Source organism: Sarcophilus harrisii, chromosome 5, assembly GCF_902635505.1.
Source record: "Sarcophilus harrisii chromosome 5, mSarHar1.11, whole genome shotgun sequence".
Taxonomy (NCBI): domain Eukaryota; kingdom Metazoa; phylum Chordata; class Mammalia; order Dasyuromorphia; family Dasyuridae; genus Sarcophilus; species Sarcophilus harrisii.
This window is the reverse complement of record NC_045430.1, coordinates 37,181,856-37,206,073: the sequence shown is the minus strand read 5'-3', so window position 1 is coordinate 37,206,073 and position 24,218 is coordinate 37,181,856. Positions and strand designations below refer to the sequence as shown.

Sequence of the window (24,218 nt, the reverse complement as noted above, 5' to 3'; positions counted from 1 at the left end):
TTAAATATATTAAAATATAAATTAGATACACAATAAGTATACATGACCAAACCGTTATTTTGCTGTAGAAAAAGAATCAGACTCTGAAATATTGTACAATTAGCTTGTGAAGGAAATCAAAAATGCAGGTGGGCATAAATATAGGGATTGGGAATTCAATGTAATGGTTTTTAGTCATCTCCCAGAGTTCTTTCTCTGGGCGTAGCTGGTTCAGTTCATTACTGCTCCATTGGAAATGATTTGGTTGATCTCGTTGCTGAGGATGGCCTGGTCCATCAGAACTGGACCATAACTTTCTTGTATCTTAACCTGTCTGATCCCATTTCCATCTTCTTAAGATGAAAGGGTTGGGATAGACTAGGCTTCTTAACCTCCTTTCAGATGCGAGCCCCTTAGGCAATATCTGATGAAGACTTTGAACTCCTTTTCTGAATAATGTTTTTAAATGTAGAAAATAGGACAGGGGAAACGAATCATATTAAAATATGGGACGTCCTTTAATAGATGGTCCCTAAGATACCGTCTAGCTCTAATATTCTATATTGCTATGAAATTGGAGTCCCTATTTTCTGCGATAAGGAAAAATTTTCTTTTTTTTTTCCTTTTCTTTCTTTTTTCTTTTTTTGGCTGAGGCAATTGGGATTAAGTGACTTGCCCAGGATCACACAGCTAGTGTTAAATGTCTGAGGTCAAATTTGAACTCAGGTCCTCCTGACTTCAGGGTTGGTGCTCTATCCCCTGCACCAACTGGCTACTCCCAAAAATCTTCTAAAAGAAGAATTTAAAATTAGAATGAAGTGTTTTGGGAGAATTGATTACTCATCACTGGGAGTCTTAAGAAGAGTTCCCAGTAGAATATAAGGTCCTTGAGTGAGTTTTTCATTTTAGTTTTTTGTATCTCTGGTACAAAAGTGTGGTACCTAGTGCATAGTAAGTAGATATAGTAAGATGCAGCCAGGTGGCAAAGTGGATAGAGCCATGGGCCTGGAGTCAGGAAGATCTGCATTCAGATCCTGCCTCAGATACTTCCTAAACTATGTGGCAAATCATTTAATCTCTATTAACCTCAGTTTCCTTATCTAAAAAAATGGGGATAATAATAGCAACTACCTCCCAGGGTGGTTATGAGAATCAAATGAAAAATTTGTAAACAAAAGCAAAAACAAAATTCTCTTTTTGCATTTTAATTTAATTTTTATTTATCTATTTATTTTATCAAAGCTTTTTATTTTTAAAACATATGCATGGATAATTTTTCAACACTGACCCTTACAAAACCTTGTGTTTCAAAATTTTCCCTCCTCCTCCCACTCCCTCCCCGGATAGCAAGTAATTTTTTTTGGGGGGTAGGCAATTGGGGTTTAGTGACTTTAAGAGTCACACAGCTAGGAAATATTAAAGGTCTAACAGTGGATTCTAACTCAGGTCCTCCTAACTTCAGGCCCTGTATTCTATCCATTGCATCATCTAGCTGCCCTGAAAAGCACTTAAAACTTCTATTATGTACTAGGCATTGAATTAACAAATATTTCCTTTAATGCTTTATGATTGTTCTCCACCACTAGAATCTATATTCCTTCTCTGCTTCTTTGAATCCCTTAAAATCTCATTTCAAAAGTCACTTTTCTCGAGTTCAATTCTAGCCTCTGACACTTATAAGCAGTGTGACCCTGAATAAGTCACTGAACTTCCGTTTGCCTCAATTTCCTCTTCTGTAAAATGGGAATCATAACAGAATGTACCTCTCAAGGTTGTTGTGAAAAACAAGTGAAATAATTCTAAACATAATAATTCTATGATATAATTACATATATAGAATTTTATATATATATATATCTCCATATAGCATTGTGCTATTTATATATATATATAAATGTATATATGTAAATATATAAATATATGTATATACACTTACCCATACATATACACACATGTATATATATATAGGTATTAAGTACTATAGAAATGTTATGTTACTATTATTCTCTCAGTTGCTGTGTTTCCTTCAATACTTTACATATACCATCTATGTATTTTGTGTTTACTTATCTGTATACACATTGTTTCCTCTACAGAATTTTTTTCTTCTTTTTGTGTGGCTGGTGCCACAGAGCAGAGGTTAACGTTTATTTACTTGACTTTTGGGTTTCAGCACTTAGCACAGGACCTGGCACCCAGTCAGTGCCTAATAAATGTTTATCATTGGATTCATTTGGCTAAGTGAGAACTGGTGAAGGATATTTTAGACAGAATTCACGATGTGGATTGGGATTGGATGAGATAATGTTTGTACAGTGGAAGAGCCCTGCCTGGATTTGGGATTAGAAGACTTGGATTCAAATTCAGAGTGGGATTGGGCACAGAAAAAGTGCTGAAGGTGGAGTAAGAAGAGGACCCAGTTCCCAATATTGCCTCCACCATTTATACTCAACATGGCCATAAGCAAGTCATCTTTCCTCCCTCATCTGGAGAAATGCTCCTTCCAAATCTAAATTATTTAATCTCAATGATAAACTTCAGTTTTTCCATCTATCAAGTGAGAGGGTAGGATGGAGTGCGTAGCCTCTAAGATCTTTTCCACTTCTTTCACACTGACTACTTGTGTGACTGGGGCTCTCACTTTTCCCCCCGCTGAGCTTGTTTCCACATCTGCAGAGGGAGAAAAATAGACCAGCTGACCTTTAGGCTAACTTCCAGACCTGGATCTGAGATCTAGGCTTTGCCATTAACTTGCTGTGTGACTGCTCTCTCTGGGTCCGAGTTTTCTTATCTATAAAACGAGGGGGTTACACCGAAACGGCCTCCGAGGCCCCTTATGTTTATTACACATGTAAATTTATAAATGGAGTCATGGATGGGTAAATGGATGGATGGGTGCAGGGAAGGATGGGGGGAAAGACGGATGAGTAGATGGGGGAGAGATGGATGAATGAAGGGAGAGAGCACAGATGGAGGAATGGATGGGGGGAGGGAGGGAGATATGGATGGAGGAGATGGGTGAATGGAAGGACGGAGGGAGGGAAGCACGGAGGAACAGATGGCGAGATGAAAGGATGAATGGAGGGAGGATGAATGGAGGGGGGAGGGAGGGAAGAATGGATGCATCGATGCGGGGGGGGGGGGGGGGATGCATGGACGGAGACACGGAGAATGGATGCACGGGAAGGAGATCTGAGCGGACGCCTGCCATGGTGGCCCCCCCTCCAGCCATTCCATAGAACAGGAACGGGGGCCGCTAGTTTCCCAAAGGTCGGATACTTCACTCCCCCAAGGGCGGGGTCCAGAAAGAGGCGGGAGAGGAGGGGGGTAGAGGAGAGGAGGCGAGAGGCGGTCTCAGTTACTACCCCGCCAGGCTTGCGTCATTTCCGCCCCCTTCTCTAGCTGGGAGGCGGAGGGAAGCGGCCCTTGCCTACAGCTCGGGCCGGCTGAGACTACATTTCCCGTGGGGCCCGGCGGCAACAACGGTGACGGCGGCGCGGTGGCGTCGCCCGGAAGTGAAGCCCGGGACTTCCACTCGTGCGTGAGGCGAGCGGAGCCGGAGACGAGACCCCGAGGCTGAATTCCGGATCAGACAAGATGGCCGGGCTGCCCCGCAGGATTATTAAGGTAACTGCCGTGGCCGTCTTCTTCCGCCCCTCTGCATCCCCTCCGTCTCCGCCGCGGCTCCTCCCTCAGCCCCACGGGGCTGGCGGCGGCAGGTCGGATCCGGGGCCTGGCCGGAGCCGAGAGGGGTTTGGCCGGAGCCCGCCGGGGCAGCGCGCGGGAGGCGCCGGGGACTTCCGGCGGGGTGCGGCGGGTCGGGCGGTAGGGCCGGGGCCGCGACTCGGGCTCCTGGAGGGGGCCGCTTCGGGCCTCCCCGCGCGCGCCCTCGCCCGCGCGTCCTCGCCGCCGAGCTCGCGCGTTCTCGGCGGGCTCCGGGCGGGCGGGCGGGAGCACGCTGCTGCTGGCGGCGGCGAATGAATGGGCGCGGGTGGGGCGTCCGTACGGGGCCTCCAGCTCCCCGGCCAAGCTGCCACCGGGCCCGGAGTTCTCGTGTCACACATGGGGAAACTGAGGCTCGCGGCAGCGAGGCGGGCCGCCGGCGAAGGCCCGAAGGCGGATTCGAACCCAGCTCCTCCCGCCGCCCTAGTGCCGGACGCCCCGTCGTTGGGAGGGGCCGAATTCCCCTCCCCCCCTTCACTTCCTCCCCAGCGCTGGAGTGGGACTCCAGAGTTCCTCGCTCCTTGTTTTGGTGGTTCCCGCCAAGCAGCCTGCCCCGATCACTTATTTATCGGAGAGTCTGGGCCTGGGCCCGGGTCCGAGGCAGAGCCATCTCGGGCCTCCTTTCCTGTCTCAGCCCCGCTCTGAGTCAATGCCTGGCTCCCAGGGGGCGCTTACTTCGAGGGGCTGGCTTGGATTAGGTTGGGTTGGGTTCCAGCCCCCAGCCGTGCGAAGGCCGGCGAAGGTTAGTGCCGGAGATTCAATTATTCAGCGCCTATTGGGTGCCTGGCTTTGATCGAGGGTGTGGCGTCCGAAGGAACCCTGCTCCTGAACAAATTACCATCCCACCGGGGTGGGGGGTGGAGGCTGGGGTCGGGGGAGGTAGTCCATGAAGAAAGTCGGTATAGCGCAAGAAGATGGTCCAAAGCTCGAACCAGAGAGGGGGAGGGGCGGTGGAATGCCGCCCCCAACCGAGCTTAGTGGTCGGGCTCCTGGGAAACCTCCTGGGACGCCAGTTAGCTGTGTCACCAGGCACTCCCTTCTCACTGGGGCTCAGTTCCCTCTTTTGTAAAATGGGGGAGTTGAATGAGATGATCTCCAAGGTCCTTTTTAGCTCTCCGTGATCCTTTGGTCTTTGGTAGCCCCAGGGGAGTATTGAGGAAAGCCAGGGATCCCCTTATCCCTTAGCTTTGCAGAATTTTTTGAGGGAAATAGAATGAATGGCTGTTTTTTTTTTTTTTTAATTTCAAAACATAGGATTTTAATATATCTTTTCTTCTTGAGAGATATTAAAATAAAATGCTGTTTAATTTCTTTCCATTCAAAGTTTCTGTGGTTTTCAGTGATTGCCATGGGCTTCCATTACTATCACTCCTGGCTGATTTTCTTTGGCTCAAAGAGCTAGAAGCAAAAGGGACCTTCCCCCAGCATCTGGTACAGTGCCTGGTCTATAATAAAGGATTTAATAAATATTTAGTGGCCTGTTGATCTCCCAGTTCATCCAGTAATGGGATCGTTGATGGTAAAGTCAAAGATGAAATTGGAAGGATCTGAAGGACCTGCAGAGACTATGAGCCCAATTCCCTCCTTTTCCAGAACTGAGGCCCATTGAAGAGAAAGGACTTGCTGCACAATAAGACACTGGGTTTGAGGCAGGACATGAAGCTACCAAGACCAGTGACCTCTAAAGATTTTTTTAAATGATGATCCTCTTGTCAGCTTCTTAAAGTAAAAATTTTCCCCTGAATATCACTATCTTGATGCTATTTGAGCTGGCTCAAATATAATACTAGACTAATTTTTTTCCTTGCTTCTCAGCTTATTTATTATATGAATGAGGTATATAAAAGGTATGGTTTCAACAACTCCTTTACTCACCACTAAGGTGACTAAATCAGGATTGTTTCCTTTAATTGTGCCTGGTGTATGAATGCTTGTAATCTAATCAATAATAGGCCTTTTAATTTATAGGAACAGGGAACAAATTACAAAATAAAAACCAATTAAGAATAAATATTAGCTAATAATAGGTACTTAATGAGAGTTTCCCATGCAGAATATTGTATAGTGTATTTGTTCCCTGATTTTATACACAGGCACACACATAGATTAATATTGTTTTACATTTAATCAGCACTGAAAATGTGTCAGGTGCTAGTTCTGTAATTTAAAACCAAGACTTAACATTTTGAAACACGAAAAGTGTTTCAAAAGGGGGACAATTCATTGAAATATGAATTCATCTTGGGTCTATTCTAAGGTAGTTAATTTGTTAGAAAACCCAGAGTTTACTTTGTAATGTGGTATTACCTGTAAAGCAGTCACATGGCATGGACTAAATGGTCCTTTTATGGCAGGTTTCAATTTGATTAGAAACCAAATGAGGGGGAAGTGTCAGATGAAAGATATAACCCATATAACCCATGCTCCAGAATTTCCATTCACTCAGTAGAGAGCTTTACTATATAACTGCACAGATGTACAAGATAATAATGAGAAATAACATTGATTTAAGGTTATACATGAATTAGTTCACCCCAATTGTGATTTTTAAATCTGTGTGATATGAAGCCATCTGAGGGAAAGATTTTATACTTTAAAGTATAGATAATATGAAGCTGTAGATCTTTATTAAATGTAAGTTGATTTTTACCCGTGTGAGTCCCAATAGTTTTAATGGGGCTTGGATTCTGTCACTTACTTTTGCAGCAAATATTTACACTTTTGGCATACACTTGGAAAGTGGTAACCCTAGGAACTGCAGAGGTTGAAAATATTAAATGTCCTTTAGCTTTCCTGTGTCATTAAAAAAATGACAATTCTTTGAAAAAGATGACTTGGTGCTTTTATTGAGCCTGTATAGTTTTAGAAGAATTTCAGTATTGCCCTCCTACAAGCAATACACTTTTTCTTTTGGGGGGTATATATTAAATAAATTATTAATAAATTAAATAAATAAAATAAGGTACTGTCATTTTAAATTTTAACCACTAGTAATATAGTATTGCCTAGCTGACAATTTCTGTTAGGATCCAAAGCTTGTGAAAAGTTTAAATACAAGGTGCTATGGAAACAACCATTGTTTATTCAAGTGAATTGAGTTCTTTCTCTTTGTGTGATTGAAGGATTGAACATAGTGTAGAAGTAACTATTAGACATTATCTTAGTGGACTTCTAAATTTGAATATTAGTTAGGTTAGAGAAATTAGGAGTTTATAGGTGAATTTCTCTCATATTGTACCTAACCCTTCAAAATAAAAATTCATTTTTGATGGGCCTGAGTGATCTTAAGCTGGTCACTTTTAAATCCTTTGGCTTCAGTTTTTTGGTTTATAAAATGAGTGAGTTGGACTAGATTGTTTCTGAGGCCCTTTTAGCTTTAAATCAGTGATGTCTTTTTCTCTATTTTCTGGATATATATATATATATATATATATATATATATATATATATATATATACTTGCTTCCATCTCACACTTTTGTCAGAGGCCTACTTTGCCTTGGTCCTAGTTTTTTCGTACAGTACTTGACAAGAACAGGTGGGGTGAGTGGTATATTTACAGGGACACTAGCCTACAGTTTCTCTGCATTTTATCTAGTCTGATGGATCCATTTGCAGATAGATATGCCTAATTTGCCAAATATATGCACCAGATTATGAGCTTATTTAGTGGCCTTAAGAAGTAAGTGACCTGGCAGTCATACATTTTTGAGTTCTGAGTATATTATATGACGAAACTCAGATATGCAAAGGCTAAGCTGATTTAGATGTGGATGCTTTTAAAAAAAGAATTTTATGGCCCTGTCCTTTTTAGGCCACCAATAACAGGGTCAGGTATTTTGACTATTGTAACGTAGTTTTAAATAAATGAAATTGTATTTTAGTAAATAGAATCCATAAATCCTTTAAGATGTAATTGTTTCATTACCATAATAAAGTGACTTGTTTTTTCAAAACTAGTCTTAATTAAAACAACATCCCAACTGTGATCATTGACAGAAGCAGCACTCCTGCTGGAGAGATGTGATTTTATGATGTGGTAGGGTAAATGTGAGAGATTAACCAACCCACTACATTTTTAAAAAATTATTATAGCTTTTAATTGACAACATATGCATGGGTAATTTTTCAACATTGACCCTTGCAAAAACTTCTGTTCCAACTTTTCCCTCCTTCCCTGCACCCCCTCCCCTAGATGGCAGGTAGTTCCATACATGTTAAATATGTTAAAGTATATGTTAAATACAGTATATGTATACCTATTTATACAGTTGTCTTGCTACACAAAAAAAAATTGGATTTAGAAAGAAGGTAAAAATAACCTGGAAAGAAAAACAAAAATGCAAGTAAACATTAACAGAAAGAGTGTATGTAAATGCTATGTTGTGGTCCACACTCATTTTCCAGTGTTGTTTCTCTCTGCTGGTTCTGTTTATTACTGATCAATTGGAACTGATTTGGATCCTCTCATTGTTGAAGATAGCCACTTCCATCAGAATTGATCCTAATATAGTATTGTTGTTGAAGTATAACGATCTCCTGGTTCTGCTAATTTCACTTAGCATCAATTCATGTAAGTCTCTCCAAGCCTTTCTGTATTCATCCTGCTGGTTGTTTCTTACAGAATAATAATATACCATAACATTCATATAGCACAGTTTACCCAGCCATTCTCTAATTGATGGGCATCCATTTAGTTTCCAGTTCCTGCTACTACAAAAGGGGTGCCACATTTTTCCACATACAGGTCCCTTTCTCTTAATATTTCTGTGATATAAGCCCAGTAGTAAAACTGCTGGATCAAAGGGTATGCACAGTTTGACAACTTTTTGAGCATAGTTCCAACCAAATTGCTCTCCAGACTGATTGGATCCATTCACAACTCCACCAACAATGCATCAGTGTTCCAGTTTCCCCATATCCCCTCCAACATTTGGCATTATCTTTTCCTGTCATCTTAGCCAATCTGACTGGTGTCTAGTGGTATCTTGGAGAGATCTTAATTTGCATTTCTCTGATCAATAATGATTAACCAACCCACTACATTTAAGGTTTCATGGTTATTTTAAAATTGTGAGCCCTTCTTTAGCATGTAGAGCAGCATATCTAGACCTAGAAAAGAAATCATCGATAGAGGAGTTTACCCCTCTCATTTGAAAGATGAGGAATTTAGGCCTGGAGACCTTTTGGCTGCTCCTAAAGTCAGAGATAAGGAGCAGAGCAGGGATTCAACTTTTTCCCCAACTTTTTACATCAGTACTTTTTCCAATGTAGTCTATCTCATTTAGTTTATTGGAAATATTTTCAAGCCCTTTTACAATATATTTATTTGATTAACTTTTGCAGTAATTGGGTGTGTGTTTACATTTTATTTTGGTTGTTAGGAACGCTTTAGGAAATCAGTTTAAGCTTTTGCTCAATATTAAAAATTCTATCTATTTTATAAGATAGTTTGCTTAGTGACAAGAAAGCTATTCATAAAGATTAAGCTGAAAGCATTTCTGGTTTATTTTTAAATTTTTTTTTTTTAAGTATGAAAAGAATGACCAATACAGTAATTGGAACTAATAATCTTATTGGAATTTTAAGTTATTTTTAAACCAGTTTATTTCTCATAGGCATCTTTTTATGATTTATACTCTTATTTTAAAGTGTTGGATTATCTTAATGTCAGTTTGTTATTTACCTATAATAATGGTTAGCATTTTCATAGTTCTTTAAGGTTTTCAAACTTCTCAGTAAGAGTTATTTAATTTTATCCTCAACAACCTTAAAAAGCAAGTATTATTAATATCCCTATTTTACAGATGAGGCAGAGAGATCAAATGACTTCCCCAGGGTAACAGAAGCTAGTATGTCTGTATCTGTTTCAAGATCTGAACTCAGCCCTTTTTTTTTTTTTTTTTTTTAATTACAGCTTTTTATTTTCAAGATATATGCACAGGTAATTTTTCAGCATTGACAGTTGCAAATGCTTTTGTTCCAACTTTTTCCTTCCTTCCCCCCCCCCCTTCCCCAGATGTGGCAGGTTGACCAATACATGTTAAATATGTTAAGATATAGGTTAAATACAATATATATATATATATGTTCAAAGTTATTTTGCTGTATAAAAAGTCGGACTTTGAAATAGTGTACAGTTAGTCTGTGAAGGAAATCAAAAATGTAGGTGGACAAAAATAGAGGGATTGGGAATTCTATGTAGTGGTTCATAGTCATCTCCCAGAGTTCTTTTGCTGGATGTAGCTGATTCAGTTCATAACTACTCTATTGGAACTGATTTGGTTCATCTCATTGTTGAAGAGGGCCATGTCCACCTGAATTGATCATCATATAGTATTGTTGTTGAAGTATATAATGATCTCTTGGTCGTGCTCATTTCACTCAGCATCAGTTCATGTAAGTCTCTCCAGGCCTTTCTGAAATCATCCTGCTGGTCATTTCTCTCTCTCTCTCTCTCTCTCTCTCTCTCTCTTTCTTTTTTTTTTAAATTACAATAAGGTATACAAGAGCCAACAAGAACTGGAAGAGAGACACTCCATTTCCCACCATCCTAGTGGCTCCTATATACCTTTTTTTTTTTTTTTTTTTTAAAATTTAATAGCCTTTTATTTACAGGTTATATGTATGGATAACTTTACAGCATTAACAATTGCCAAACCTCTTGTTGCAATTTTTCACCTTCTTACCCCCACCCTCCCCAAATGGCAGGATGACTAGTAGATGTTAAATATATTAAAATATAAATTAGATACACAATAAGTATACATGACCAAACTGTTATTTTGCTGTACAAAAAGAATCAGACTCTGAAATATTGTACAATTAGCTTGTGAAGGAAATCAAAAATGCAGGTGGGCAAAAATATAGGGATTGGGAATTCAATGTAATGGTTTTTAGTCATTTCCCAGAGTTCTTTCTCTGGGCGTAGCTGGTTCAGTTCATTACTGCTCCACTGGAAATGATTTGGTTGATCTCATTGCTGAGGATGGCCAGGTCCATCAGAATTGGACATCCTATAGTATTGTTGTTGAAGTATATAATGATCTCCTGGCCCTGTTCATTTCACTCAGCATCAGTTAATGTAAGTCTCTCCAGGCCTTTCTGAAATCATCCTGTTGGTCATTTCTTACAGAACAATAATAATTCCATAATATTCATATACCACAATTTATTCAGCCATTCTCCAACTGATGGGCATCCACTCAGTTTCCAGTTTCTAGCCACTACAAAGAGGGCTGCCATAAACATTCGTGCACATACAGGTCCCTTTCCCTTCTTTATGATCTCTTTGGGATATAAGCCCTGTAGTAAGACTGCTGGATCAAAGGGTATGCACAGTTTGATAATTTTTTGAGCATAGTTCCAAATTGCTCTCCCTGCTGGTCGTTTCTTACAGAGCAATAATATTCCATAATATTCATATACCACAATTTATTCAGCCATTCTCCAATTGATGGGCATCCCCTCAGTTTCCAGTTTCTGGCCACTACAAAGAGGGCTGCTACAAACATTCTTGCACATGTGGGTCCCTTTCCCTTCTTTAAAATCTCTTTGGGATATAAGCCCAGTAGTAACACTGCTGGGTCAAAGGATATGCACAGTTTGATAGTTCTTTGAGCGTAGTTCCAAATTGCTCTCCAGAGGGATGTATTCACAATTCCACCAACAATATATCAGTGTCCCTGTTTTCCCACATCCCCTCCAACATTCCACATTATCTTTCCCTGTCATTTTAGCCAGTCTGACACGTGTGTAGTGGTATCTCAGGGTTGTCTTAATTTGCATTTCTCTGATTAATAATGACTTGGAGCATCTTTTCATATGGCTAGAAATAGTTTCAATTTCTTCGTCTAAGAATTGTCCATATCTTTTGAGCATTTATCAATTGGAGAATGGCTTGATTTCTTATAGATTAGAGTCAATTCTCTACATATTTTGGAAATGAGGCCTTTATCAGAACCTTTGACTAAAAATGTTTTCCCAGTTTATTGCTTCCTTTCTAATCTTGTTTGCATTAGTTTTATTTGTACAAAAACTTTTAAATTTGATATAATCAAATTTTTCTATTTTGTGATCAATAATGATCTCAAGTTCTTTTTTGGTCATAAATTCCTTCCTCTCCCACATACTATTTTATGATCTTCCAATTTATTTATAATTTCATTCTTTATGCCTAAGTCATGAATCCATTTTGACCTTATCTTGGTGTTAAATGTGGGTCAATGCCTAGTTTCTGCCATACTAATTTCCGATTTTCCCAGCAATTTTTGTCAGTGGAACTCGGCCCTTCTTAATCCAGTACTCTGTTCACTGCTGGTTAGCTGTCATAATTGGAAGTAAACTGCTTTGTGTAAAATGGAAATCACAATAACATTTATCTCTAGGGATTGTGAGATTCAAGTGAGATAATGATTATAAAGTGCTTAATACAGTATTCATATAAGCACTATGTATTAGCTATTATTTTTGTTCTTGTTATTTATTATAGGGTGGTGTTAACGTTTTAGCCTAGAAGGATATTTAATAAGGAAAAATGATCATAAATTATAGGAAAGTTAAAATGTAATTTGGGTATTAAATGGAGATAGAATGTATCATACACTGTGAAGGATAGTTCTAATTTTCTTTTCATATCTAGTTATTATTATGAATTGTCTGGAGTTCATAAAATTTGCATATAGATATCTCTACTATATTATGTTGCTATACCTGGTGCTAGGGATCAGGATTTGTTCACCATGATCCTGTGAAGTAAGCAGAATTATTAATATATTTTTTTTATTTTCTGCTTTAAGAAATGGAAACTGAAGCTCGGGAAGATTAAGTGACTTCCTTCACACAGCAAATGTCAGCATTTGAATGCATGTGTCTTCTGACACCTAATAGAGAGGCATTGAAAAAAGAAGATGGTTTCTGATTCTTTTTAATTGCATTGTAGGAGTCAGTTTTATATTTTTTAAAAACTAGATTAGGGCTTCCTTTCCCCCTTAATAAAAAAAAAGTTTGGAGTAGTTGGATTAAACATTGTATATGTTTAGCTGTAGATGTATATATACATATGTATATGCTGGAGATAACTTATTAGTGAATATGAGAAGTTTTTAAAAGTCTAGGCCACATGTGTATGTACCAGTTTACTTTAATAACTTCATTTCTAACCTAATGGGTCAGTAAATATTTATTAATCTCCGATTAGATGCTAGCTAGGTACTAAACTCTTGGGATACAAAGTTAAAAGACAGCCTTGTTCAGGAGTTCACAGAGTAAAGGGGGAGAAAACATACAGATAACAGACAAGCTATATACAAGATGAATCATAAATAATCAGCTGAGGGAGGACAACAGAATTAAAGGATATTTGATAAAGGCTTCTTGTAGAAGGTGGGAGTTTCGTTTGGAGTTAGAGGATACCAGAAAGGTGGAGGTGAGGAGAGGGGAGCACTATCCATGCATATTGGACAGCCAGTGAAAATGCCTGGGGTCAGGCCACAGCCATGAGAACCAGAGTCATCTAATTGACGAGTTTGTGGTGGAATCCTGGAAAGGTTGGGAATGGCGGGGGAGGACATGATGTGACCTGGAATGGCAAAAAGAGAATTTTATATTTGATTCTTTAGGAAATAGGGAGCCACTGGAGTTTGTGTAGGGGTGGATGAATCAGACCTGCACATTTTAGAAAGCTCACTTTGGGGTGGGGAGAAATTTGAGGTGGGCAGATCAGCCAACAGGCTGATGTAGTAGAGTGTAAGGTGATGAGAACAGTGGCAGTGTCTGGAGATAAGGAGGTAGAGAGCAATGATTACTAAGATTAGGATTTGGCAGCTTATTTTTTAAGGAGAATGAGAAAGCAAGGAGTTGAGGATACCTAGATTGTAATTCTGAAAGGATGGTTGTAGCCTTCACAGTTTTAGGGAAGTTTGGAAGAGGGAGGATTTGTGAATTCAAGTCTTCCTGACACTAGGGTGGGCCCTCTGCACTGTGCCACCTAGCTGCCCTGACACCCAGCAAGAGCAAAGATATTATCCTTTTCCATTTATGAATAAGTATACTTCTTTCCATTTCTTTAATCTCAGGACTTTTGTGAGGACAAAGTGAGATAATCAAAAATTATTTTCTAGCAGTTAGTCTCTAGAAATAGAGATCATTAAGATGCTATATCTCAGGGTGAACTCATCAGCATCTTTGCTGATAATTGTCATTTTATTGCTGTTTTTTTAAAACCATAGCCTCTTTAAAAATCTGTAGTCTTTCCAGCTATTGGACATCTTGAACTGGAAATCCCTATAGACACCTTAAACATAGTATGTCCACAAAGGTCCTCATCTCTTCCCTGCCTCCTGCAGTTTCTAAGATCCTTATAACTCCTTGTCCTTGCCTCACTCCTACCCCACATCCAAGTCCTGTCAATTTGGCTTACACCACAATTCTTGAATATGTCACCCACCCCCACCCCCACCCCCGCCCACTCACTGCTGTCAGACTGGTACCTTCAGCCCTTTTTTCTTGGTTGATTGCAGTAGCCTTGTGACTTCTTTTTACTCTTATCTATAGTACATCTTCCACTTACCAATGTTATTTTCCTAAAGCAAAGAGCTGACCATATATCTTCCTCCCCTTCCTCCTTCCTTCTCTAAATTCCAGCGGTCCAAATATAGCTTCCTGTTTGCTTTTGAAAGCCTTTTGTACCTTTTTTTTTTTAACCATCCAGTCTTCTTACACATCATTCCTAAGAACCTTGCTGTCTGGGGACACCAGTCTCCTTGCTGTTACTTTTCCAGTCTCCCATGTTTTTGTACTGCTTGTTCCCCATGTCGCAGATATCCTCCCTCCTCATCTATACCCCTTTCTGTCGATCTTCCAAGTTTTATCTAATATTCCTCTTTCTTCAACTAGTATTTCTGGTTCTTTTTAATGCTTATGTCTTCCCTCTAATATTACCTCCTGTTTATGCGCTATAGATTTTGTTTATATATAGTCATTTATATATTGTCTTTTACTTTAGATGATGAAGTCCTTGAGAACTTAGCACAGATTCTGGCACGCATTAAGGGATTAATAAATGTTTGTTGATTGACTCAGAAGATGAGAGAATATGAAGTTTTGTGCCCTGACATGAGGGAGAGTAATATCAATTGGGGGCATCAAGGAAAGCTTATGGAAAGAAATAGTTGGACTTTGAACAATGAATGGTAGCTAACAACTAAATATATATTATACAACTATATTTACATACATACAACTATATACACATATGTTTAAGTCTTATAAATGTAAGGCAGTTTTTTTTCATATGCTTAAATTGAGACTAATTTCTTAAAAATGGTAGTCAAGGTTTCTGCACAATATTTGTCACTTGCCAGACTACATGTACAAGGCTTAATAGAAGCAATGAATAATTTGGGGGTGGTTTTATATAAGTTTGCCTACTATGTTACCATTGATTTTCTTCCTCTAAGCATGTGCAGCAGGTATTTTAATTTTTTATCATGGCATTATATTGCTATTCTTAATTCTTTGAGAATGGATTTTAAGGGCAAGAAGTAGGAGTTCAGAAAGGCTATTCCAGTGGTTCAGGCTGGTGGCCGTTGGAGTAGAAATGAGTGAATGAGAGTAACTGATGATAGGGAATCAACAGGACCTGGTAACTGGTGAAGCATTTTCTCCATCTCTCAAACCAAAATAATCCCAAAGTTTGAAACATAAAAGCTTGAATAAATAGTGATATCACTCATAGAAATGATGGCAGCAGCAAAATAAGCCAGTTCAGTGGGAAAGATAACATTCATATTGGGCATATTTAAGTTTGAGGTGCTAATTGTGATTCCTGTGTGCCAGGATTGTAAGCATTGGGGATATGAAGAAAGACAAAAAGTCCTTTCAGGGAGCTTGCCATTTAATGGAGGAGACAGACATGAAAGTTAATTAAGTATATATAAGATACATAAAGGAGGAGAAATAAAACAATATTTGTAATAGCCCCTGGTATGCATCAGGAATTTTACAATTATTGTTTTATTAGATCCTGTAAAAAAAGAAAACCCAAAATATCTTATTAAGAACTTCTTGGATTTACTGATGAATGCTAGGAAAATTGCAAGAATGGTTGCCTAAAGCTAGTAGACAGGTTTTGAAACTGCAAAGGCAGTCTTTTATTTCTTATCCTGAAGTTCAAGACCCTCCTCTGATTTCTCATTAATTGGGTGTTAATTGAAGTTAGCAGTGTGAACCTCCATCCTTCATTACAAAAACCAGTCCTTGCCCAATAGAAGTTGATATTCTTATGGGGGAAGTTAGCCAGATTAGGGGAAGAGGGGAGGTCCCGAGGGTTCCCTTTCTAATCTAAAACTCCCACCCCTGCTTACATAAACCAGTCCCTGCCCTTTAGGAGCTTACCTTCTTTAAATGAACCAGAGAAGGAGAGGAGAGCAGAGTCCAGAGAATTCCTGTTCAAATCAAAAACCCTCCAGCCTGATTATAATCTTTGATTTTCTTGCAAGTCCCAGCCTCCCATTTCTTAGGTTTCAAGTTTTATTTTCTTCAATTCAGTTTTCATAACTTTGTGGAAACTAAATCACCATCCACTTCTTATGTCCTCACAATAAACTGAATACTACTGTCATCATCCCCATTTTACAGATGAGGAAACTGAGGTAAATAGAAGTGAAGTAACTTTTGGGGGGTCACACAACTAGTGAAGTCAGATTTGCATTCAGGTTTTCCTGACTGAAGGCTCAGCATTCTATCCACTGCACCAAGTGCTGCCATCATATATACTAAGTGGGTAGGACAGACTCACCCAAGGATAAGCTGGAAAGACTTGAGAAGGGCCCCAGGTAGATGATGAAATTTGAATTGACTTAAAGGAAGTTTGGGAACCTGAGAAGGCATTTCAGGCATGAGGGTCAACTAGTGCAGAGACACAGTGGAGCATGTAGGAGCAAATAGGTCATTGTTACTACATCTTTGACCGAAGTGGAAGAAATTAAAAGAGGATTGGAAAGGTAGGAAGAGCTCAGATTAAGAATTACTTTATAAAATTTTTGCTAAAGATTTTCTGTTTTATCCCCAGGGGTAATAGGGAACTACTGGTGCTAGTTCAGAAGGAAGGATGAAGTTAGAGTTTAGCTTTAGAGAAATTGCTTTGGTAGTTAATTGGGAAATAGATTTTGTAGTAAGAAGGGATTTGAGTCAGGGAGTCCAGTTAGAAGGCTATGTGATAGTCCAGAGGAGAGGCTGAGGCTCTCAACTAGGATTGTAGCTGTATGAACAGTGTAGTCTAGTTTTGTTTTTTTAAACGATGCATTTTTTCTAAATTAAAGCTTTTTATTTTTAAAACATGCATAAATAATTTTCAACATTCACTCCTGCAAAATCTTGTGTTCCAAATTTTTCTCTCCCTCTAGACAGCAAGCAATTCAATAAATGTTAAACATGTGCAACTCTTCTATACATATTTCCAGTTATCATATATTTCTAGTTATGCTGCATAAGAAAAATCAGATTAAAAAGGAAAAAAAGAAAGAAAACTAAATGCAAAAAACAATAAAAAAGTGAAAATACTACATTGTGATCCACACTCTGTCTCCACAGCCTCTCTCCATCACAAGACCATTGGCCTGAATCATCTCACTGTTGAAAAGAACCAAGTCTGACAGAATTGATCATCGTATACTCTTGCTGTACATATTACTGTACAATGATCTCCTAGTTCTGCTCATTTCACTTAGTATCAGTTCTTGTAAGTCTTTCTAAGCCTCCCTGAAAAATTTGTGGACATGACTTATTCAGCTATCTTTTGCTGGATCAAAGGGTACGCACAGTTTGTTAGCTCTTTGGGCATAGTTCCAAGGAGCAATGTAGTTAAGAGATGGTCTTAGCGAATTGGCACTTGTGGGAAGAGAAGTGGAAGGCAACACCAAAGATGGGAGAATCCTCCATACTAAAAAGGGTATTTCAGAGATGGGAAGATTTATGATGGAAAAGATAATAAAGGCTTTTTTTTTTTTTTTTTTAAACATGATGAGTTATTAAGTGCTTACTATTATGCCAGGTACTATATGAGGACATGCCTCCTCCCCTCCCCTCAAAAACGGGCAAAGTAGTGCCCTGTACCCTAAGAATTTACAGCTTAATGGAGGAGGGAGACAACAAGGAAACAACTGTTTACTAGATAATCAGCAGACAAGTAGCATTAAGGAAGATTGAGAAAGGCTTCATTTTAGCAGGTAAGATTTTAGCTGAGACTTGAAGGAAACCAGGAGGCAGAGATGAGAGAGAACATAACATGCAGAGAAGACATTCACTGAAAATGTATGATTATCATGTTTGAGGGACAGCATAATTTTACTGAAGGAGGAGTTGGGTGGGGAGGGTAAGGTATAAGAAGACTGGAAATGTATAATAGGGGCCATTTATGGAAATCTTTATAAACCAAGCAGAGGATTTTATATTCTGGACATAGAGCAATAAGAATCTACAGGAGATCTTTGCATAGGGAGATGACTTGATCAGACTGGTACTTTATTTAGCAAGATCACTTTGACAGTTGAATGGAGGATGAACTATATTGGGGAGAAATATGAGGCAGAGAGACCAGTCAGTAGGCTATTGCAAATAATACAGGTGTGAAGTGGTGAAGGTTTATACTAAGGAGTGGCAATATCAAGAGACAAAGGGAACATACGTGGAAAATTTTTACAAAGTCAGAACTGATAGGATTGGCAATTGATTTGATATAGTAGGTGAGAGAAAAAGGTGGTGATCCTAAGAGGATGGTGACCTTGACAATATTAGGGAAGTTGGAAGAGGGAAGAGCTTGAAGTGGACAGTATTGAGTTTATTTATATCTATGGAAAATTTAGTTTAAAATGTCTATTGAAGTTTTGAGACTGGAGGTCAGCAAAGAGCTTGGGATTAAACAAATAATCCTTAGAATCATACATAGGAATGATAGTTGAATCCATAGAAGCTGATGAGATCACCAAATGAAATAGAAAAGTACAGAGGACCTGAGACAAAGCCTTGGGGATATTCGCAATTAGTTGGCTTGTCCTGAATGAAGATCCATCAAAGGAGACTAAGGAGAATAGTTAGAGAGGTAGGAAGAGAAGAAAGACTATCAAGAAGGTGATCCTTGGTTTCTATGGCTGCTAAGAGGAATGAATGTTGAAAAAAGAACATTGGCAATTAAGAAATCCTTGATCCTGATACATTGTTGTTATGGAATAGTCCAACCATTCTGGAGAGCAATTTCGAACTGTGCCTAAAGGGATATTAATCTTTGCATACCTTTTGATTTAGTAGTGTCACTAATGGGCCGTATCCCAAAGAGATCATAAAAAATAGAAAAGGATTCATGTGCAAAAATGTTTGTAGCATCCCTTTTTGTAGTGGCAAGGAACTGGAAACTGAGTGGATGCCTATCAGTTGAGGACAGGGTGAATAAGTTATAGTATATGAATGTTATGGAATATTATTGTTCTATAAGACATGACCAGCAGGATGATTTCAGAAAAGCCTGGAAAGTCTTAAACTGATGCTGAGTGAAGTGAGCAGATCCAAGAGAACATTATACTCAATAACCACGAGATTACATGATGATCAACTGTGGTGGATTTGGCTTTTTTTCAACAATGAAGGTGATTCGAGGCAATTTCAACAGACTTATGATGGAAAGTGCTCTCCACATATAGAAACAAAACTATGGAGACCTAATGTAGATTGAAGCATAGTGTTTTCACCTTTTTTGTCTCGCTCCCACCACCACCCCTTAACTAAGATAAAGGATTAAGTTAAAGAAATAATAATGTAGATAGTAGAAAAGTGTGATGAATGAAAAATTCAAAACACAATCAAATCTGAACTTGTAGGTCCTACCATAAAGGATGTTGATCAGCAATCCAGCAACTTTATTCCCATGACCCACCAGGCAGCTTTTGGTAAACCAAAGTCTTTGGTTTATAAGAGAAAGCCAAATGACCCATTATTTTAGTAATTGCCAGTGATGATTAACAAAGGATTAATTACCCAGAAACTATGTGTCTTGAACTTTTCATATATCACCTAGTCCTGTAGAAATAAAGATTATAGAATTGGATTCAACACAAACTCACCCACTTTGAATGGAAAAAATCCTTAATGTGAATACTACATTTCAAATCACTTCACAAATTACTTGTTCTTTCTTCCTTTTCACAGCCAAACTTAGGAAAAGCCATTTCTACTCATTGCTTACATTTTTTCACCTCCCACTCCTAAATCCCTTTCAGCCTGCCTTCCATCCCTACTACTTGTCTGAAACAAGGTTACTAATGATTTTCCTGAATTTCATTACTCTGATTTCTGTCCTCTTGTTAGGCTAATCTTTCCCCTCTATCTCATCTGCAAGATTCTCTGTTGTGCTTGTATGCACAAAATGTTCCCTAGAGATCTATTCTAGGTTCTCTCTTTCTACACTCATCTCTGATTTCATCTACTCATAAATAAATTCAGTTATTTAGATGACCCTCAAATCTATATATTTTATGTCCAGCCCTCGATCTCTGAACTCTTGATCTCATATCTTTAGTTGTCTCCCTGGCAGCTCCATCTGGATATCCCAGTAGGCATTCACATTCAATATGTACCGCAACGGAACTCATCTTTCACTGCAAACTCAGCCTTCCTAACTTTTCCATTTCTCTTGAGGACTATACGATGCTTTTAGTTTTCTAGGTTTACAACCTGGCAATGATCATCCACAATTTAGTATCACTCATCCTACATATCTGTTCCATATCAACATTTTTTTTCTTCTGTCCCTTGTCTCATACCACAAATACTTTGGGGCCAGGCTTTGAACTGTGATAATATCCTCTTGCTATCTTTTATATCCAGTATATCTCATACTCAAAAAAGAGCCTCAGTAGCTCCTCATTGCATTTAGGATAAAATACATACTCTTACAGTGTGTATCTTACAGTGTGATCCAGACCCTGAGGAGATTTAAATGCTAAACCAGCCCATCTGCGGTCTTCTGTCTTCCTGTTTCTCTAGAGTGTTTTCTCTTCTTTTCCTGATCCTCTGCCTCAACAGTTCTTAATCGGTACCTTTATTTACTTATTTGTAGTTTCTTCCCCACCTCTTTCATTAGAATTTAAAGTCCGTGCTTCAAGAAACTCTGTCATTTTCATTTTCTCTTAAATGGATGCTTAATAAATAGCTGGTTGATTGTTGGAATCTTCTAATATTGATTTAAGTGGGGTCCTCTTTGTAATTACTCTTTTACTTTTTTACTTTTTTAAATTTTGAGCAGTAAATTTTACTATTTTATTTTTGAAGGGAAAAGGAAGAAATCAAATGTGATTGTGAAGTGATAATAGAACTTCCTCTTCATCAGTATTATGCAGCTACTATAGAACATCCAAGTCCTCTTCATCCAAGTAGTCACCTTGTGCAATTGTGTATTACAGGATCTTCCCTGTAGAAGGGAATGAATCTGCACTTTGCTCTACCAGTTTGCAAATCCTGTGTTTAGAATGTCCTTTAGGACTTTTGGCACTTTCACCTAAATACTTTCAGAAGAGACTAATCTTTGCCTTAATAAATGGATTTTGATGTCTGGAAATGAGTCTCATAAAATATTCTAGATATATGGAGATGGGAAGTAGAGATATCACGTATGAGGAGCAGAACTTCTTGTCTGAGGGCAATCAACCTATCAGTTGTGATTAAATTTATCAAATTTTGATCCAGATAAAGGGGAAAAAACCTATATGTGCAAAAATGTTTGTCTACAGGCCTTTTATCTTCAGGCCTTTTATCTTATCTTATCTTTTATCCTGCTGATAGTTTTTTATAGAATAATAGAATATTATTTTTTAAAAAGACATGGATAGGATTGTTGAAGCACATGTTGAAGTATTTAATGTTTCCTAGAGATTTCCTAGTCTTCCTCTTCTCTTTTCCCTTTTTAAAGAGAGAAATACAAATTTAAAATTACCTCATTTTATCCTTAAGCATATTGGGTTTGAAATAGCAGAAAGTGCATTTGACACTGATTTAACTTCTGGTACCATTTGTTGCCGTGATCTAGTGAATACCCCCTAAACATATCTGATAAAATTGTTGGTTTGTCTAACTGTGTTAGATGAGTTCCAAGGATCGCTTACAGTTCTTCAGGTAATGATTGTGAGTTGTCATGCATAAATATAAGACAAGGAAGGAGGAAAAAACAGGACCCAATAGGGGAAGAAGGAAGAAAAAGTTATAGAACAGAGAGTTGTTGTAATATGACAGCGATATAAACATATCTTTCTAGATGTGCTCAAGATAATTTTTCCAGACTACTGCTACATCTTAATCAGTTTCCTACAAATGCTAGAAGACACAGTTTGAGGCCTGGGTTGTGGTACTAACCACTAGCTTGTGGTACTAACCAGTGATGTCAGACTCAAAATAGAAATTGAGCTGTAGATTGTCCATTGCCTCGGCCCGCGAGGCAGAGTGTGTAGACCCTGGAAGAAAAGAGAGGGGACGTGCAAAATGGAGGCAAAGTCAAATCATTCTGATCAAGTCTCATTTTAATGGGTGCAATAGTACAGATAGCAGTAGAAAAGAAGGCAGGGTTTGTTCAAACACAGTACAGGGTGGGGGTCCTAGACAAAGGGTTGGTATCCCGCCCAAGGATGAGCTGCTTAGATGTTTCTGGTGGCAGGAAGCTCTAAGTTAGGATGTGATTCCTATTCAGGAAGTCTTTCAACCTATTCAAGGTTGGCCTTATGTGGCTGTAGATTAGTGCCAGCTCCCCACAGGTCCCCCTTTTTTCATTTATATTAAAAGAATAAAATGTAGAATTTTTCATTTCTCGACCTGTTCCTGGCTTAGGTTGTTCCTATGGGAAAAAGCCTTACCCATCATAGGAAGGATGTACAGAAACGTCTCTTCCTGGCTTAGGTCGGCTAGTCCAATAACAAATTTCATTAATCAAATTTCTGATAAATCTTATACTTATAACCTTATAGTAATAACAGGAAGAAATTTTGTCTAAGTTCACAACTTAAAAATTATATCTAGGTAGATGTTACATAAGTGAACACTATACATACATTTTGCTTTTAAAATGCCCAATACATAGAAAAATATTTATAATAATATATATAATATATAATATATAATAAAATTATAATAATATATAATATATAATAAAAATAATAGAAAAATTGCATATTGTCCATAACAGAAACATTTCCCAAAAGGACAAAGAAAAAATTATTTTCAGAGGCCCTTTAAATAACCTCAGGATGACCCAATACATTCAATTTAAACTTAATACAGACTACTATTCCATTATAAGAATTCAAGAAGTTTCTTAAAAATTAGTATGGATCACATTTATGACCATATTCCTCAAGAAAAACTTATGTATCAAGAAACAAATATTCAATCAAGTAACCTAAAAGTAAGCATGTTCCTTTAAATCTGTTTGCTGCACTGTGGGGAGAGAGGAAGAGAGGACTCACCCCACTCCTGTCCCCTAGGAAAAAACTTCTCAGGTTCTCCGCTCAGTGTCCTACATAGGGATCCTTTTCAAGATTTAGCCCATCAATTTTATTTACTTTCTTCCCAAATCTACCCATTTTTCTCTTTCTCCCTAGCTATATACCTGAACACTCAGACGCTCCTTTGGCCCGGGCTCTGTTTCAAGGGAAAAAAACTTTCCTGTCTTTTTAAAAATATCTAAATTCCATTTACTTACAAAATTAGTATATCAGGTTAAAAGTTTTAAAATCACAAGCAGATTTTCTAATAACCAATTCCCAAATCCCTTAATCATTGTTCTTAAAAGCTTAAAGCTTTTACATGGGCAAACAGACTAGGGGCTGTTTCCAAGACCTCCGCTCTGGGGGAGAAGTTTGTTTCACCTTGAATTCCCTTTTTCCCTTCCAGAATCCAAAGAGTCTTCTATGAACTTCCAAGTCCATTTTGTGCCTTCAGAGAAGGCCTAGATATTTCATTTAAACTTCTTTTCTTTAAATGTTAGCACACTGCTCTTCTAGATATTTTTTTTTTTTACTTTCCAAACTTTCAAATCCCCTTTTTTAATTTTATTTGTTCATTTATTTATTCATTTATTCATTTATTATTATTATTTTTAATTTCTTCCCTTCTCTCCCTTTTTCTCAGGCTACTGCAGTCAGCTAGAGAAACACACACACACACACAGGAGAGAGAGAGAGATTTTTCAAACTTCTAGATATTTTCTAAGCCTGCAACACAGAGGCTGAATTCTTATCTTTTACAAACTTGCTAACTTTTAACACAGACACACATGGAGCTCCATTTTACTAAGCACAGTTGCAACGGTGTTCAACCAACAAAACAGACAAATCACACAGAACATAGGACACAGTTACTACATTAAACATATAACATATACCCAAAGGATATTTTCCAGCGTCCCAGAAAAGTTTCAGAACTTTACCCAGAACAGAACCAGAATAACCAGAACCAGATGGGTACTCCAAAAGGCACTCA

General features: G+C 38.3%; 1 protein-coding gene across 4 annotated transcripts in view; it reads left to right on the top strand.

Moving 5' to 3' along the window:
• The window catches only part of UBE2N (ubiquitin conjugating enzyme E2 N), a 77,005-nt gene that overhangs the window by 21,111 nt on the left and 31,676 nt on the right, over positions 1-24,218 (top strand). For all 4 annotated transcript variants that reach the window (XM_003771022.3, XM_031939201.1, XM_031939203.1 and 1 more), the window contains one exon: positions 3,382-3,606. In XM_003771022.3, coding sequence (XP_003771070.1) covers positions 3,577-3,606 — 30 coding nt within the window. In that variant the 5' untranslated portion in view covers positions 3,382-3,576. The remainder of the gene's footprint in view (positions 1-3,381; positions 3,607-24,218) is intronic.